At 40.0% G+C, this 17,501-nt stretch overlaps 1 protein-coding gene across 1 annotated transcript; it reads right to left on the reverse strand.

The window, feature by feature from the left end:
• Positions 1–13,657: 13,657 nt before the first annotated feature.
• LOC144519406 (uncharacterized) lies at positions 13,658–16,977 on the reverse strand. The gene is made up of 3 exons (XM_078252500.1): positions 16,864–16,977; positions 16,130–16,620; positions 13,658–15,241 (listed from the first exon to the last, which is right to left on the reverse strand). The coding sequence occupies exons 2-3, from the start codon at positions 16,584–16,586 to the stop codon at positions 13,857–13,859; spliced, it is 1,842 nt and encodes a 613-aa protein (XP_078108626.1). The 5' UTR covers positions 16,587–16,620; positions 16,864–16,977; the 3' UTR covers positions 13,658–13,856.
• Positions 16,978–17,501: the final 524 nt, after the last annotated feature.

Genomic DNA, 17,501 nt, shown 5'->3' on the forward strand with positions numbered 1-17,501 from the left:
CAAGAACTGGCTCCGGCTCCGGCTTCGCTGGAGTGGGGAACCATAAATCTTCATATAGCGGCTGTTTTGATTAATGCAGCCGAGTCGAGCTAGGGGGCTGGACCTATCCCATTACGGCCTAATGGAAGATGGAGCGGCGCTGTCTCCACCACTAGGCCCCTGTCATTTGTTCCACTTTGCAGTCCATTTGGCCGAGAGACTACAAGCCACTCCATCAAAAATATTTTCAGAGTTAATTTCCGCCCGCTTAATTCGCCTTGATTCGGATTGCGTATCGAATGGCAGGATCGATTTTCGCCTGGCGTCTAAATTAAATAAAAGAGAGGGGGGTATACTTTAAGTCTGCGTTTTCTTTCTTTTCTCTTTTCCATTCCATTCTTCCACCTATTTTCCAGACATCCTTTACCGTGGGCGCACTTATTCTTTTTTTACGATGCATCTCATTTCCTCCTTTCTCTCAGATTTTGATAGACCCATGTTTGCAGGGGAGGAGGAGTAGGCACAAATCTGATTGTAGTTACAGAAGAAGGAAAACCTATTGAAGACGAGCTGATGTAGATGGATAAATGGATTTGTCATAAATTAGAAACAGAAACATAAAGACTTGGAAATGGAGGAAACACCTTTTATGACAGGTAGGTTAGAAAAGAAAGAAAGTGAAAGATCACATGACAACACCACGACATCCCCACAATGTGTAGATCCTGAAGAATAGACTTGGAAAACATGAGTGAAGAAGAATTGGACATGCCTACATGGGAAAAGTGGGGTAAATTAGGGGCATCGGGGTATTGAGGGGGTGAAAAATAATAGGGGGAAAAGTAGCAAAAAAAGAAATGAAAAGAGGCAAAAAGCACAATGACAAATTGGTCGAGTGTGACGCGAATTCCCTTTTAGATTTAAAGCCGCGTGTAGCCTATCGTCATATCTTTCCAGAGTAATTTATTTTCTCATCTCTCTCTCTCTCTCTCTCTCTCTCTCTCTGAATTTATCTGGTAGTCACATGGACAGAGAAGCGGGGGAAAAGTCAATAAAAGTCTCTGGCGACAACTGTTTCCCCCATCAGTCTCTTGTCTCCTTTTTGCATTATCTCTCCTGCTTTGCTTTCTATTTGTTTATTCGCTGAAGCTTATTTGCTCCTCCCTATTTCCTCCTCTATCGCCTGTATTTCCTGTTTCAGAATCTCTCTCATATCATAGGACTACAAGCTATACCTACTCCTCTCCAGAGAGGCCTATCGATTTTATTCTCCCACTAACAGCAAGCCCCACGCTTTGAAATTACTAAATCAGGAAGCTGTAGGATCTATCTCTTGTATCCACCTCAGAAATGCTTCAATAAGTGTCAGAAAGTTCTCAGAGGCAAGCTTTGGCCCGGAGACATGAAGCCACTTGTAGATTGCACAAATCAACAAAAAAAATGAAATTTGAATCAATTAAGTTTTATTACACTCTGCCAAATCTATAAGTCCATCTACAGCCATAACAGGCACATAGATCATACAACACATGAGTACTTAGGAAGATCTGACTGAGGAACAAATCCTGAAACCCGGTCTCCACTCAGCACAACCAGTTTCCTCTCCAAAACCACACACGATATACTGTGACCCTCACAATCTAGAGCTGGGCAGATGCTGTCCTGAATGTACTATAATACTAGATTAAAAAAAACATGGTGATTTTTAGCGATATTTTGATATTTGATAATATTATTCTCGCTCAGATAATCTGAATATTTCAGAAAATTGTATCTACAACCTTTAACACCACAAAAGTCAACATTTATACCCTCAAGTATATTACAATCACCAAAATACTAATTGAAATACTTTCATACAGTGGTGGGAGACATATTCAGATCCTTTAGGAAAAGAAGCACAACAAGTGAAAGTCTTGCATTCAAACTTATACTTGAGTAAAAGTGCATTATGTACTCAAAGTATTAAAAGTAAAAGTGCTCATTATGCAGGCAGAAAGGCTCCCGACATTGCTTTTTTCTTATACCAATCTGTTTGTTGTATGCTGATACAAATGCGGTAACTGATAAGAAAAAATTCACTGCTCGTATATATCACAAAATTATTAAATATATTTAGTAATTGTGTGCCTAACCCTGCCCTAACCCTTAACATCACACCTCTCTTTCTCACCTTGACAAGCATGTATACTCTACATAACACATTAGATCAACTTTAGAAAAATGTACTTTAAAAAGGTCCCATGGCATGAAAATTTCACTTTATGAGGTTTTTTAACATTAATAAGAGTTCCCCCAGCCTGCCTATGGTCCCCCAGTGGCTAGAAATGTTGATAGGCGTAAACCGAGCCCTGGGTATCCTGCTCTACCTCTGTGAAAATGAAAGCTCAGATGGGCCGATCTGGAATCTGCTCCTTATGAGGTCATAAGGAGCAAGGTTACCTCCCCTTTCTCTGCTTTGCCCGCCCAGAGAATTTGGCCCGCCCATGAGAGAGAGAGAGACAGGCTTGCAAACAAGCAAAGTGGCAGTTAGTCAAGGCCACACCCCCACCCTCCACCTTGCCCCCCCCCCTCCTCAATAGTGTTTAAAGCTACAGACACAGAAATGGCACATACTAAGGAAAGCTCATTGTGGGACTGGCTCTAGTGGCTGTAATTCTGCACCAAGGCTGAATATCGGGAAAGAGACTTCAGATACAGTATTAGGGGACCACTAAGGTCTATATGAAAGCATCCAAAAAGCAGCATGTCATAGGACCTTTAAATATACTCAGAACTCTGAAGCCTTTGTTTTTTAGAACCGTGTTTTAAGTCGCATCCCTTGTTCACAGCTATTATAAAAAAACTCCACATGATCAGAACATTTTTAGCTGAAATTACATTATTGGAACAATAACAATAATTAAATTTTCTCTAACTAATTAATTAATTATTAACCAATAATATATCGCCACCATTATATCCTGCATCCCTTATTAATGATGCATGGATGTATAAGCAGCTTTTTAATGTTGTACTGACTAGGTTGAAGTAGAAATAAATCGAGCTATACCATATCAGAGCTAGAACGATATGTATATTATAACTGTAGATCTGTATCAGGGTTACGGCTGGGTATCTTTAAGGTTTTAACCGAAATAACTAGTACCGAGTAGTATCGACACTTCGCCAGTCATACGATACCTGCATTCAAACCTTTTTGTATCAAGATCCGAGAAAGAAAATTACTATTTGCATGGTTTTGCTTGCAGCCAATCGTTGCAAGCGTTCTTCGATTTTAAAGGCGACGTGTGATTGGCCCACTATCACAGCAGCTAGTGATGGAAGCATTTTACCCAACTAAATGCTTCTACTCACGTCATGGGTATCGAATAAAATACCATATTGGTGTCGGTATCACTTTAAGGGTACTGGTATTGGTACTTGTACCGTCAATGTATTAAAGATACCCAGCCCTAATCAGCGTATATTACAACTGACAACAACAGTTTTGCCAAAAATATGCTGAAGGTAATTTAGAAACAGTGACGCCATTACATAGTTTGTCCACCAGAGAGCAATAACAACTATTTTTATCCGTAAAATGTCCCCCTCAATCTTGCTACAATGTTTTATTAAAACTAACTTAAGGAATCCTCTGACCAATTCTCATGACCAATTCTTGTTTGTGTTAAAAAATACTAGCAGATATATCGTTACTTTTTTGAACTCTTAAATATCAATATCAACCTCAAAAATCCAGTGTCAGTCAGGCTACATATTTATTGTATTAACAATGCATCATATACTCAAATAGGTTTTTAAAGTCTTAAAGCCCTCATTACTATATGGCAAATACATTAAGTGGAGTTAAAAGTACAATATTTGCTCTGAAATGTATTAAAGTAGAATTATATAGTAGAAAAACATTAAAGTACAAATAGATTATACTTAACTACATATTTCCATACACATATGTGTGCCAACAATGACAACACTACATACAGCAGCTTCAAAGACATGCTGCTGAAGGGGTTGATACAATTGAAGGGTCTCTGGGTATCCTTGGGGGGTTCTCACTTCTACAGCAAACAGGACTGATGGCCGACCCACCCGGCAATATGAGTTATTCACTCAGCCCCTCCAATATCAGTGTCTCTATTTCAGTCGCCACATCTGTTATTGTCTGATTCTTAAGAAAAAAGTGGCTGAGCAGAGGATAATGAAATCAAAGCCCAACACACACAGTCAACAAGCCCCTGGTAAGAAACACACTGTGTCAATATTAATCTCCCTGACAGAAAGTCGAAATATGGCATCTGTCACACATCATCTTCCCTCTCTCCTGTCTTTCTTCAGAGTGGAAAAGGATGGAGAGGAGGTGGTTTTGGTGGGAGTGAAGAGGGGGAAGTTGTTGGAAATTGAGCACATGGACCGGAAAGGGCAAAGGACTCTGGGATTTTCAAGAAATTGTTTGTTGTTGTTTTTGTCTCCTTGCATGTGGTATTGCATGCATTTGGAACATTTAGGCCTTCAGCAAAATGAAAGTTATAGTCAAGGACAGTTGTAAGTGATGGCATGTCAGGGGAACTTCTAACAAAATAAAGTACTTGACAGGGTGTGACACTGGACACAAGTAGCGACCGTTTTCATTAGTGTTTGAGCAGATATCAGAGAACTGGAATAACAGGTAAGTATGTAATAGCTCAAAAAACATAAGTTGCAGGATTTTACATCCATCTTTGTGACTGATCTCTTTGACTAAGACTCTAAATTGATTTGCTTGCCACTGGGGTGAATCAATAATCAATACACAGTAACTACTGTATGTCTCTCAATAGTCAAATACATCTTGTGCATTGCCATCGGCTGCAGCTTCAGTTTTGATACTAACAGGCATTTTATTTGTGGACATCTGTAAAACATGAAAACAATAGATACAACATTATTGATTTATTTAATTGCAAAGGATATGTATGCATTTTCTTTATTGTCAGAAATCTGGTGCATTTGTTTCGCATATGTTTTGAAATTTCTCTAGTATAACTGTACAGTGTTTTGTTATTACTGACATTTTTAAATGCACACAATTCAAGGATAGGTCTGGTGATATTCTATATTCTTATTATCAACAAATCCCATGAAAAGACTAAAACCAACAATAAATGATTCAACTAACAATTATTCCCTGTGCAGCCAAAGCCTGGTATAGTTTGTTCCTCAGTGCCATAGAACTCAATTCTTGTACAAAACTATTAAAGAAAAATAGTGAGCCACACCGTTGCACTGGGTGACATGTTCCTTTATTACAATGGACATGGGCACTGTAAGTTATTTTGAACCAATCCCACATGCACCAACTTGGTGTCCTGAATACTCACTAGAGCACCAAATTCATTGCTGAAAATAGTGTACTTGAGTTTGAGTATCGTTTGCTAATAATTACAAATGTAATCTTTAGTAAGAATGAATGGGCTCTTCGTCATTGTGTTCGGCTCTCAGCCTGAAGGTTTTTTAGAGGCTAGCACATTAGTGGTTTTAGTCTTTTCATGGGTTCTTGAATAACTCTAACATAGCATTTGATGCTAATTTAAGTTTAGAAAGCAAATACATTTTCTCACCTCATGCCTAACTGGAACTTAAACTCTGATGTGAAGAATTGAGTTTGAAGTAATGATACATAACCTCCAGATCCAAACACATATCCTATGGTGCATATTAAAGGTCAAAATGTGAAAAGCAACAAGTCAAAGTGAGACATTGACAAAACTAATGTTGCTCTCATAACAACATGCTTAAGGGCAGTGATCACAACACAAGATCTCTTGGTGATGAGATAAAAAAATGTCCTCCGACATTTTATCAGTTTTCCCATGCCTGAGGTTTCTCCTTCCCATGCACATCTGCTATCCTTTATTTATCCTTCAATCATCCAGGACTCTCTTCCCCTTTTTCAGCCTGTTATCGCTTTCTCCCACTCATTTCACCCAGAACACTTTCCTTTCTTTCATCCTCTTTCCATCTGCTTCCTATTCCTCCCACCTCTCTTCTTCCTACTCTTCCTCTCTCCTTCTCCTTCTTTTGGACATTTCTCTTAGTCCTTTCTGTATCCCTCCACCATGCCTCTCCACCCTCTTTCCCACTCTCTTTCCCCTGTGATGAATGAGTCTGTCTGCTGGGTGCAGTTCATATTTACTGAGCAGGGGAGCGCACACTGTCAGTCTCTCTCGCCCTCCACATCTCTATCCCTCCACTAAAGAGACAGAGAGAGCAAGAGGTGACAGTGGGATGAAAGGAGGAGGGAGGCCATGGTCAAGAGATCCACTCCAGGAGTCACCACGATAACAGCTGGCTTGGTGGGGAACATTAGTTAGTAACGTTAGTCTTGACCAAAATGGTTTCTCAGTGCAAACATTAGAGGTGGTTGAGGAAAGAGAGAATTCTTCCTCAACCTGTCAATGTGGTGACACTAATAGGGAATAAACAGCGTCTTTCCATCCCTTTATGTGCAACTCGGCAGACCACTCTTGGCACTCAATGCAACAAAATGTAATGGCGTTTTCTCTCTCCTTCTTTTGTGTGAGTCATGCTCTTAGGCACATTTGGCTTAAGAGGGAGAGAAGTAAGAGCTGCTACCAGCTGCAGCTTACCAAAGGCCCACAAAATACCCGGTTTCATCTACGCCCACACACACCAGTGTGTTGCGGGGAGTCAAACGGTGTGTTTTGACCCGTGTATTGACCCCTTCATGAATAAGAGTAGTGGATGTGGGCCTGCCGAAGCCCAAAGGGACAGGCCAAGAGCCGCTGCAATGCCCTGCAGAGCCACCATCTCTTCCCACACACTGACCTCCGAGGCCAGCCAACACCAAAACCACTGTAGCGTGACGACACCAGTGACACCCAGCGCCAACGCACACAATGTGTTCCTCTGCTAAATTGACAAAATATAGACAGTAAATACAGGGAAAATTGGATAGCTCAAATTACATCACAAAAAGAAAATCCCCTCAACTGGACTTTTATAAGATTCAATATGGAGTAATTCAATTCTCAGACTGCAACCTAAAACACTACAGACATTGTCTGTCAACGGGGGCAGATTGAAAATGTTTTTGCCATTTGGTTCTGCGACAGTGAAGGCTGAATAAATGTAAGGTTTTATATTTTGATTTGTGGATGATTCGCAGTAGACTCTCAGCCATTGTAGTGCATTCATATCTGCGCTGATTAAACATTGTCACTTTAAACATTCATATCATGTAGCTGTATGTCAGAATCTAAGGAGGAGAGTGAACGAGTATCGGGGGAAAATAGGAGCAGCAGAGGAAAAGACTAGAACGGCTGAAAGAAGGGAAGGAAAGCATCATGCCATAATCATCTGAATATTAGGGAAAATTGGACACAGGAAAGGTGAAAATTGGATATGGGAAATTTCTGAGGTGCAGAGAAAAGCCTGAATGCATCAAATGTGAAAACAATGACCAATATCAAAACGGATGGGAACAAATGTATGCCCCTCTGGATAAATCACTGCTGTAAAATATCCTTTAGGAGGTTCTAAAAGCCATCGTCTGCAGACAAATGACAGGGTCAGAGGTCAGAGCACTATCAGCTGGAACAACACTGTTTATGATGGAGGAGGATGTATGACATGATACTTTACAAAGGGACAAAAAAAACATTTTCTATATGCAATGCTGACCACAGGCTCATTCCATATCATAGTTCTGACAAATTGCCCAAACTTCTGAGTGAGAGACATTTCCTGAGCTCTCATATTCCCCGAAGCATCCTTTCCACAGCTTTCCATTTCCCCCTGGTGCCTCAAGAGAGGAACTACTGCTGTTTCACTGCGGCCTTTCAGGGAGAATCCACCGGCCAACTCATCTGCTTTACAGCTGATGTAGGCCTCAAACTGTGATGTATCCGGCTTTCACGCGCCAGACGATGAGATACACGCATACTGCACGGAAAGGGTAAACAGTAACACCTTTATTTGTCAGGAGGCATTTTCTGCTGCCCTGTGTTTGTGTGCTGCAGCGTCCGCACCCCCCCTCCCTCCTCCACCTCCTCATTCCCGGATCATATTTGTCCATCTGGCTGCCACGCTGATGGAACATTCCAAAAACGGCTGCTGTGCAATCTATCTCAATTTTCCAAATCTATTAACTTTCTTTGTGTGGCCTGCCTCTCCTCGAGACCGATCTTTAAAAACCGTGGTTGTTCAACAATTATGATAACTGCAACAGGGGGAATTAGAGAATCCAACCATTCATCTCTCTGCCCCTCCTCCACACAGACATGGCGGCTAAATGAAAAATGGACACGCTTTAAGAAGTATTGATTCCAGCTTTAAACAAAGGTACAGTCAATATTATTTACTCCTAAATATATCTTTGTTATCTGCTCTGGAGTCATAGTTACTGCTCTGTCCTCGTAATTGCGGACATAAAAATAATAGACCAATTCCCACCGAATTGACCGAGACAGGTTTGGTTGTGGCCCTTGTCCTAGTGATGCATATCCTGGGTGTAAATAAATGTGTGAGCAAGGTTTTCCTCTGATGACTGCCCTACTAGAGGCAGCTATATATCCGGATCCAAAGAGGAAATAAAATGCAAAATGACAATGCATTTCAAAGGTAATCTAAAACACAAAAAATGCATTCATTTTCTTTCTATTATTGTTTTTTTTATTGCATTTTATAAGAATAGTGTTTTCCCCATCTATCTAGTTTTAGATTTGGTTTTTTAAAGGTGTTTCTTTTGAGATGCCTCCTAGGATTTCTTTTCTCATGTGGAAAATCACACAAGTTTGTAACAGTATTTAGTATTTTTTGTGCATGGCCAAACTTCTTACTGGAAAAACAGGCCTTTGATTTTCTTATGCTAGTCTGTTGTTCATCTTTTTGCAGACACACTCAAAAACATTAAGTACATAAAATATAATTTTCAGAATACAATTTTCCAAAGCTAAAGGACCACATAAACTAGCTTTTATTTGACATCAGTAAATGGACTGTTTTTATATAGCGCTTTTCTAGTCTTAACGACTACTCAAAGCACTTTTACATAGTACAGGAACCATTCACCATTCATACGCTGTGGCCGAGGCTGCTGTACAAGGTGCCACCTGTTCATCAGATAAACATTCACACACATTTACACTCCGATGCACAGCAGGGGCAGTGTCTTGCCCAAGGACACTTCGACATGGGACTGCAGGGCCAGGGATCAAACCACCAACCTTCCGATTGGCAGGCGACCGCTCTACTACTGAGCCACAGCCGCCCCTATAGCCCAGTGTATACAAAACATTTTCATCAAATCTTACAGTAGAGTTTTTCATCTATCAAAACAGGATTCTTAGTATTTGTAGTGTATCATGCTGTGTAAGCAGTAAGCTCCAGAAAAAAGGTATAAAGATGTAATATCGATATATTGGCCAGCCCTAATTGGATCACACTGTGCGTATCAAGCAACCCTTTACAGATGAACTTCTCTTACGCTTGACGGGGGTCTCCAGATTGCATGAAGCTTACCTTGCACTGGTCACATTTGTACAGCCTCTTATCAGTGGACCTGGTGGTTGGACAAGTGGTCCAGGTATTTGAATCTCTTGTCACACACCTTGCAGCGAAAAGTCATCATGCATGTACCTTCAGTACCTGCTAGCTGGCCACCCTAAGTCCCCCTAATCTTTTGATGGATCCTGGTTATATGTATTCTTGTTGATGAAGCTCTTACCACATGCAGTACAACTAAAGCCTTCCCCAGATTGCAAAAACCAAGATGTTTTTCTGAACTTAATTAATTAGTGTTGGTAACTAAACATAACCAAGTAGTTCTTGTGTTTAAACCTAAGCAAACTGGGATTATATCACAACGTTAACGACGCGTTTAAAACTGGTTTAGGTATAAGGTCGTATTTCAAGCCACAGCTAGGGGCGCTAATTAAGAAAACGCTGCCGTGGGATGTATTAGAGGGTAGTAATAAACGACCGATATCGTCACATGGTTTGGAGGACTTGTTGAGACAATTAAGTACTAGAGTACTTTGAGGACTGATAACTAGAGGGCACATTTTAGTTCTTTTAGTTCTTTATTTTAATAAAACATAAGAAAGAAATACACAATATAAAAAAATGCACAGGCGGGATGAAGACAAAAATATGAAGGCTTGTCAAAGGAACTTAATTAAAAAGACAGCTGTATATGCTTGTCAACAATTTACAAACAGACAAATATTTTTTAAATGTCTAAAAGAAAGAAAGAAAAAAGAAAAGAAAAAGACAATTTTCAGCAAGAAATACTAGAGATAAAAAACAAGAATAAATAATAAAAACAAGGATTGCAATAACTTATATTTGCACAGCTTTTATACACTGTATCATTCCTCATTTACATAGTACTGTACTCAGTCAAGATAAGTTGTTTAAGATCTTTTTTTTTTTTAAATCAGAAATAAGGAGTGACTGCGATGTGAATCAGAAAAACTGTTTCATATAACTGGACCTCTGTACCTAATTGAAAACTGGCCTACTGAACACTTGTCTAACTATACTATACTTGACATGCTGTTGCAGGAAACCAGACTCAGTGAATAAGATTGTGCAATACAATTTTATTCTTAGTATGGCATACTGCATATTCTTACTATTTCAAATTATTATGCATATTTATATGCCTATCAGGACTAATGTCAGTGCACTTGTATGTGCCAATGAAAGCATGTTGAAGTGTTATCTACAATATATAACAGCAATACTTGTAAACTTGTTCTGGTGTAAAATAGCTATTTACAAAAGAAAGCACAGTTAATATTCCATTTGCGAAAACTGGGCAAAGTTGCTTACCTGTTTTTTTTATCCAGTTGTAACATTTCAAAAACCTTGGGATAGTAAAGTGATCATGATGAGGCGCTTTAACCCTAATAATTCAGTAATTCAGTTCTGATTTTTAATACGGTGCAACAATGGGAGCAGTAGGAGTTTTCTCCTCATGCATGCAGTTTTTTTTGCACTGCAAAAACAACCTGGGATGCTGTGACTTCTATCCCTTGCAACCATACAAGTATGTCTTCTTAGATATCATATCACCAGAGAAGAAATGAAATCACCCAACTGTCACCACAGTTCATGTTGAATCTCCACTGTAAAAACAACTTTGCACTGATCACTTTTAAGTACATCATAACCCAACATCTGTCTAGCAAACATATTTACATGAGGTAACTGTGCTTTCCTTTAGGATTTTTTTTTTAAACAAAGATGAACACCCATATATAATAAAAAAAAAATTTGTTAACAACAATCGCATCGAATACATTTATATTCTAATGAGTAAGAAAATAAGCTTAACAACCTCTTCAATTAAGCATCTAGGTGCACTGTAGAGGATTAGTAAAGAATTAGATGTGAGCTGGCTTACTTGTGTTGCTTTCCACTGCCTCTGCTGGTGGTGTCTCCTCATAGTGTCCAGTTAAGCATGGCTCAGTCCCTCCCTTAACAAATGCCTCCAGGCCTTCAAATTCCCAATTCCCAAACTTTGTTACATGGCAGATTTCATGTGTCTCAGGGTCTGCTGGCTCCTCTTCGACTTGTTTACAGTTGCTCATACTCTCCTGTTCATTTTTCAACTCTTCTCTGCTTTGTGCAGGGCAGCATTTAAAGCGTCCTTGTCTTCTTTTTGCAGACCTGATCATGTTAACAATGGACAATTAATTTTGTTTTTCAGGGGACATTCCTCCATAGTAATGTTTTGGTTTTAGGGCGTCCTCGTCTCTTTCTGATAATTGACTTGTGGGAGAGTCAATTATAGTTTGTACAGTTTGGTTTGTGGGCCGACCAGATGACTTGGGAAAACAGATTATTCTGCTGGCCAAAGACAGTTGTTTCTCATCCCCTGGAATGGTTTCAGTCATTTTTATCTTACCTACCTTAGGAGTTCTGTCCTCCGTGTGCAGCTGTTTGAGGATGCTCATCTTACCTGCTGCCCTCCTCTTCAATGGAGAGGAAATCTATAGACCTAGAAAGAGAGAAAGCAGAGGCAAATGAAAGCTTGTCAAAGCACTTGCTACTATGCAAATAGGAACATAATGTAATTTGTGATTTTTAATTTTACATTCATTTTCTAGCTGAAGTTACAACATTTAATTTAGTCAATCTATTTAGCAATGGGTTTGACTACATATGTTCTGTCATTGTAATGTCATTGGTAAATATTTACATTTACACAAACACACCAAGGCTGTTATCAACACTTGAAACCATTTTAAACCAAAAATTTGTTTAGGAATAAAAATCACACAGTCTCTTAAACTGTATTGTTGTGATTAAATGTCTATCTTCTCCCTGATGTATCTTTTTTGCCTAAATAGCACTAGAGGTCTCTGCATCTTTTAGCGTGATCAAGAGTTACTATTGTAACTATATCAGACAATATGCCAAATCATGCATGCAATTATGTAGGCCACTCTGGTGAATTGTGGAAAAGTGCGAATTAAATGTATTACTATGTTATCCAAAGGTATCGCATCCCCTCAATTAATTTTAAATACATAGAGAAGGTTATTGATTATATGACACATGCAGAGGCCAATTCACTGTAAACATGTGATGCACGTCCACATACTAGGACATACAAAGAGAGAACCTTAGACTTGTTTGTAATGTATATATAGCGTAATGTATAGATATTTTTCCTGTTCATTTGTAAGAGCAGTCATGTGTTATGATTGAAAACCATTTAAGTAATATCTAGCCTAATATAATGTAGAGGGGGGTAAATTGTTTTGACAATAAGATTTGAATTAGACGTGTAAGAGGTAAATCACTGTACGTAGGCTACATTTGCCATACTGACTTCCCTAAGCCATTAAACAAACTGTGTACAGTCTATTAAAAAGTGAAACCAACCACTTGTCAACTACAATTTGCCGAAGGATTTGAGAAAACTAAACTTACTTACGAACCATGTTTTTGGCATTCCTTGAATCAGGTGCTTCATGCAGTGCTTTCGGCGTGCCTTCACTTTTAAATTGAATTTAAAACTTGGCCCCAGAAGAGAGCACCATGTTCAGCTTGTCAATACGGTATGACAGCGCTACTTAAGCTAGTTTTGTTGTTAGCTACGTTAGCTAGTGGTGGCACTGCATCAGCCTTTCAGCCCAAGTAACGTTATGAGCTTCATTTCGGTTCCAAACAGTTGCTATGGTCCAGTCGCGTGTGCCTGTGAAGTTATACATATGTTTAAACGTCTCCATAAAACACTCATTTGTTTTACTGAGTGTCTGACAATTTGACGAATGGTGGACTGTGTTGACTGACTTCGTGGCTACACACAAAAAATTCACCTAAATGAATGCGCGACTGCGAGTATGGCAAAGTTTCACGTGCATGCTCTGCCCGCTTAAAAAAAGGTGAGGCAGGTTTTGACATCCGCTCATATGCTCATATGTTAAACACAATGCTACGAAAGGATGATCCGCAGTGACAACACACACACAGAGTTTATGCATTCATCAAATAATAATTTATTAAATTTTTTTTTTTTACAAATAATACAGCATTGATCTGTGGAAAAAGAAAATCCATTATCTGCATGTCCCAATGAGCACTGCCTCAATCCTAAAGCCTACATTATAGAGACCTACTCTGCACAAAAATGATACAAGGCCTGGGATAGTGCTTTAACTGTTCCATGCAATAACAAACATGACTCATGTCATGTGTTCAATTCACTTTTCATAATAAGTTAAAACCTACAGTTTTACAGGGTTACAGAAAGTTCATATAAATATGAGTTTCGCTGACAAACCTAGCAGAACACTCTATGCAGCTCCCATAGTTACCACTTCAAATCAGCATGGCTATTTACAGTCCTCTCATTAAAAAGCTCAACGACATTTAGCCACATGCCCAGAGAGATGGTGAGAGCGAGCAAACCGGCGGAGGCATTTGGGACAGGAATATGGCTTCTCCCCCGTGTGAGTTAACATGTGAGTTTTCAAATGGCCTGACAAGCGAAAGCTTTTTCCACATTCTTGACACGTGTAGGGACGCAGGTTAGTGTGACTCCTCCTGTGCTTGCCAAGATCACCAGAGGAAGTGTAACGATTGTGGCAGTCTGGGCATTCAAAGGGCTTTTCCCCAGAGTGTGTCCTCTTATGCTTCACCAGGTCGCCGGACTGAGTGAAACTCTTGTCGCATTCAGTGCATTTGTAGGGTCTCTCACCAGTGTGGGTGCGTTGGTGGTTTCGCAGATGTGCAAGACGAATGAACCTATTGCCGCAGACTGTGCAGTGGTAAGGCCTTTCTCCAGTGTGGGTCCGCAGATGTATTTTCAAAGCCCCGAGATCTCCGATCTTCAGGCCACAGTCCCCACACTGGTGAGCTTTTTCATTGGTGTGGAGTTTGGTGTGAACCCTCAGGTTTCTCTTTGTGTTAAAGTTCTTCCCGCACACATTGCAGTGGAAGGGTTTCTCACTGGAGTGCGTCCTCACGTGGAGATCCAGACTTGACTTGAAGCCAAACTCCTTTCCACATTCAGAGCAAGAATATTCCTTCTTGCCGGAGTGTGTGGTTAAGTGGCACTTGAGGTGGTGGGACCTTAAAAAGGCCTTCCCGCACACCTGACATTTGTACGTCTTCTCCCCTGTGTGTATTTTCATGTGTTGCCGCCAACCGCTGCGCTCCACGAATCTCCTGCCACAATCCTTGCAGACAAACGGTCGGTCACCTGTGTGGGTGCGCATGTGATCCTCCAGGCTTTGAGGTGTGCCCATCTTCTTGCCACATTCTGGACACTGCACACCAATGTCCAGACAGATTGGCTTATCCTCAGATTCGGTGTTATGCGGTTCATGACACAAATGAGGCCCTTGACCCCAGGTAGCTTTGAAACTCTTCCCACAGTCAGCGCAGCTGAGATGCCCTCCTTTGGTAACTACAGACATGGTGTGCCAGCGCTGACAGTGATTCTTCAGATTCTTCAGGTACTGGAAGCTGCGTGCACAGGTTGGACAGGGGTAAAGCCTGCGGGGAGGGGCAGAAGGGTGGGCTTCACGTACATGGACCCTAAGGTGTACTTTAGATTTAAATGTGCTGCTGCAGACAGTGCAGTTGTGTTTAGGGATGAGGTTAAGTGTGCGGCTTGAGAGGCAATTTTTCAGCTTGGCAAGATACTGTTTCTGATGGACCCATTTGACATGTTTCTCCAAGAAGTCCAAGTCAGTAAATGAGACAGTGCAGTGGGGACATGGATAGACATCAGACGATGACTCTAAGTAGGAGAGGAAGACACACACACACACACACACACAAACAAACACACACACACACACACACACACACACACAAAAAGCAGAGCATTAAAAAAGGGGATGATGATTTTACACTTGCCTGTTTTACAGACAATCTGAAATATACTGGTTTAAAGTTTAAAAAAACAAACAAAGCAGGTATATTACAGGAAATACTCTTATGCTGAAGATATCCAAACTATTTCCACCATATTGCCTGAGACACTGAGATCAGATGCACGTATTTAAGAAGGTAAATACAAATGCAGGTGCAAAACAGCAAATGAAAAAAACACTAGATATGCTTTTTAACAGAGATGGTCCGATACCATTTTTTGCTTCCCGATACCGATTCCGATACCTGAACTTGCGTATCGGCCGATACCGAGTACCGATCCGATACCAGTGTGTCATATAATTTATTATGTTTAAAGAACTGTATACTACTATCCTTGTATGGATGTGATATTATTTCTATCTTTGTTGTCAGTCTGGCTCAGGTTAAACTCTTTGTGAAACATGAACGCCACAGAACGTTCTTTTATTATCCAGTTTGACAGTCAGTTATAACGGAAAAAGAACATAAATAAACTACTTTAATGTATTTTTTCTTTAGGGCTTTATTACGTGGTATCAGATCGGTGCATAAACTCCAGTACTTCCAGATACCAGCGTTTTAGGCAGTATCGGAGCCGATACCGATACTGGTATCGGAACATCTCTACTTTTTAAAGCTGAAAATTGGCTATATCTAAAACCTCGCCGTTGTATTAATGCAACCAAATAAGAACACTTACTAAAAACAAAAAGCAAATAATATTGTACTGTATTGTGGTATTGTATGTTTTTCATGAACTACTTGCTCCTACCTGTGCCGACCTCTTCTCCATTTTCTTCCTGGATGTTGCCTGATGCCTCCTGCTCACTGTCTCTCTCTTCTTTAATCCAACTGTCTCTCTCTTCTTTAACCCACAACTCGGACTCCTCCTTGACAGCAGCTTCAGTAAAATCATATTCTGGCTGAGGGTCAGAGTCACACTCGTCCTTTATGGGTCCCTGTTGATGGTGAACACCTGACCTGTATGCCACAGTCTCAGGCTTAGTGTCTAAACAACTTGAGGAGTCTACATTGTGCTCCTCACTAATCTCCTGTGAATGTGGTTCCTCCTTGATTTGGATGTTAAGACCACCTCTATTAGTGTACGCTTCCTCTGCTTCACCGTGCAGCTCCAATTCAGATTCAGTTTTAACTCTGACCACATTGTGTTGTTTCCCTCCTCTCTTTGCTTTGCTTAGCAAAGACTTCTTGGCAGATTTAATCTTCATGTTGACACCATAAGGATTTCGTCTCTTTAGTGTGCTGCGGACCAGAGAAGCACATTGTTGAGGTAAATATCTTGAAAGGCAAAGGCAGCTACATACAAGTCAATGCAAGCAATACAATAAAAAAAACATCTAGCGTCAGCATCACAGCTAAGCTACACCAACGGCAACGTTAGCCTAGCAGCAGCGCTAGCACTGAGGATTATTTACTGCCGTTTTCTTGTGGCTATGCAGCGGTCAGTCTCATTCAGCTTTTGTCTGCTATGAAGAAAAGACTTACCGTTGAAAATGACGCAATTCAGCCAAAGCTCCTTTTATATATTTAGGCTAACGTGCACTAACTGGCTACATCGGTCTGTGGTGTACACAGGAAGAGTACCACACACTTCCTCGTTCTGGCCAGATCAGTGATGTCCAGGTTACATCCGACAATGTAATTAAAGTGACAGCAACAAAATAAGAAAAAATCAATTGACTAACATGTTATTTTTATTTTATTAGGAATAGCTGAATTGAGAACTTTAAAAATACATATTTGTTTGAAAAGTATTTGGAAGTAAATCTTGAGAAGCTAAACCTCTTACTTAAAAATACATAGGCTAATTCATGTAACTGTTAGGGCAAACTCCACATACACACCTCTGACTTCTTTAAACGTAGTTACCAATAAGACATCCAAACATCACATAAAAATCCACTGAGTCTTAATTTATTTTTTTATTTACCTTTTTATATATTTTTTTTATCATAATCATTTTTTGTCATGTTTATCCGTTTTTAAAAACAATTCAATTCCCCTAATCATTGTTCAAGTTGTGATGTCTGATTAATACTGACGTGCATTGGTTTTTTTCATAAAGATAAAAAAACAAAACAAACTGCCACAAGCCATTACAAATGCCCTTCAAAGACATACAT

Source organism: Sander vitreus, chromosome 6 (assembly GCF_031162955.1).
Source record: "Sander vitreus isolate 19-12246 chromosome 6, sanVit1, whole genome shotgun sequence".
Classification (NCBI taxonomy): Eukaryota; Metazoa; Chordata; class Actinopteri; order Perciformes; family Percidae; genus Sander; species Sander vitreus.

Excerpts from the sequence above, each read along its gene's own strand:
- LOC144519406 (XM_078252500.1), bottom strand. The coding sequence starts at position 16,586 with ATGAAGATTAAATCTGCCAAGAAGTCTTTGCTAAGCAAAGCAAAGAGA. Across the intron at positions 15,242-16,129 it reads TGGAGAAGAGGTCGGCACAG|AGTCATCGTCTGATGTCTAT; the intron begins GTAGGAGCAAGT and ends TCTCCTACTTAG.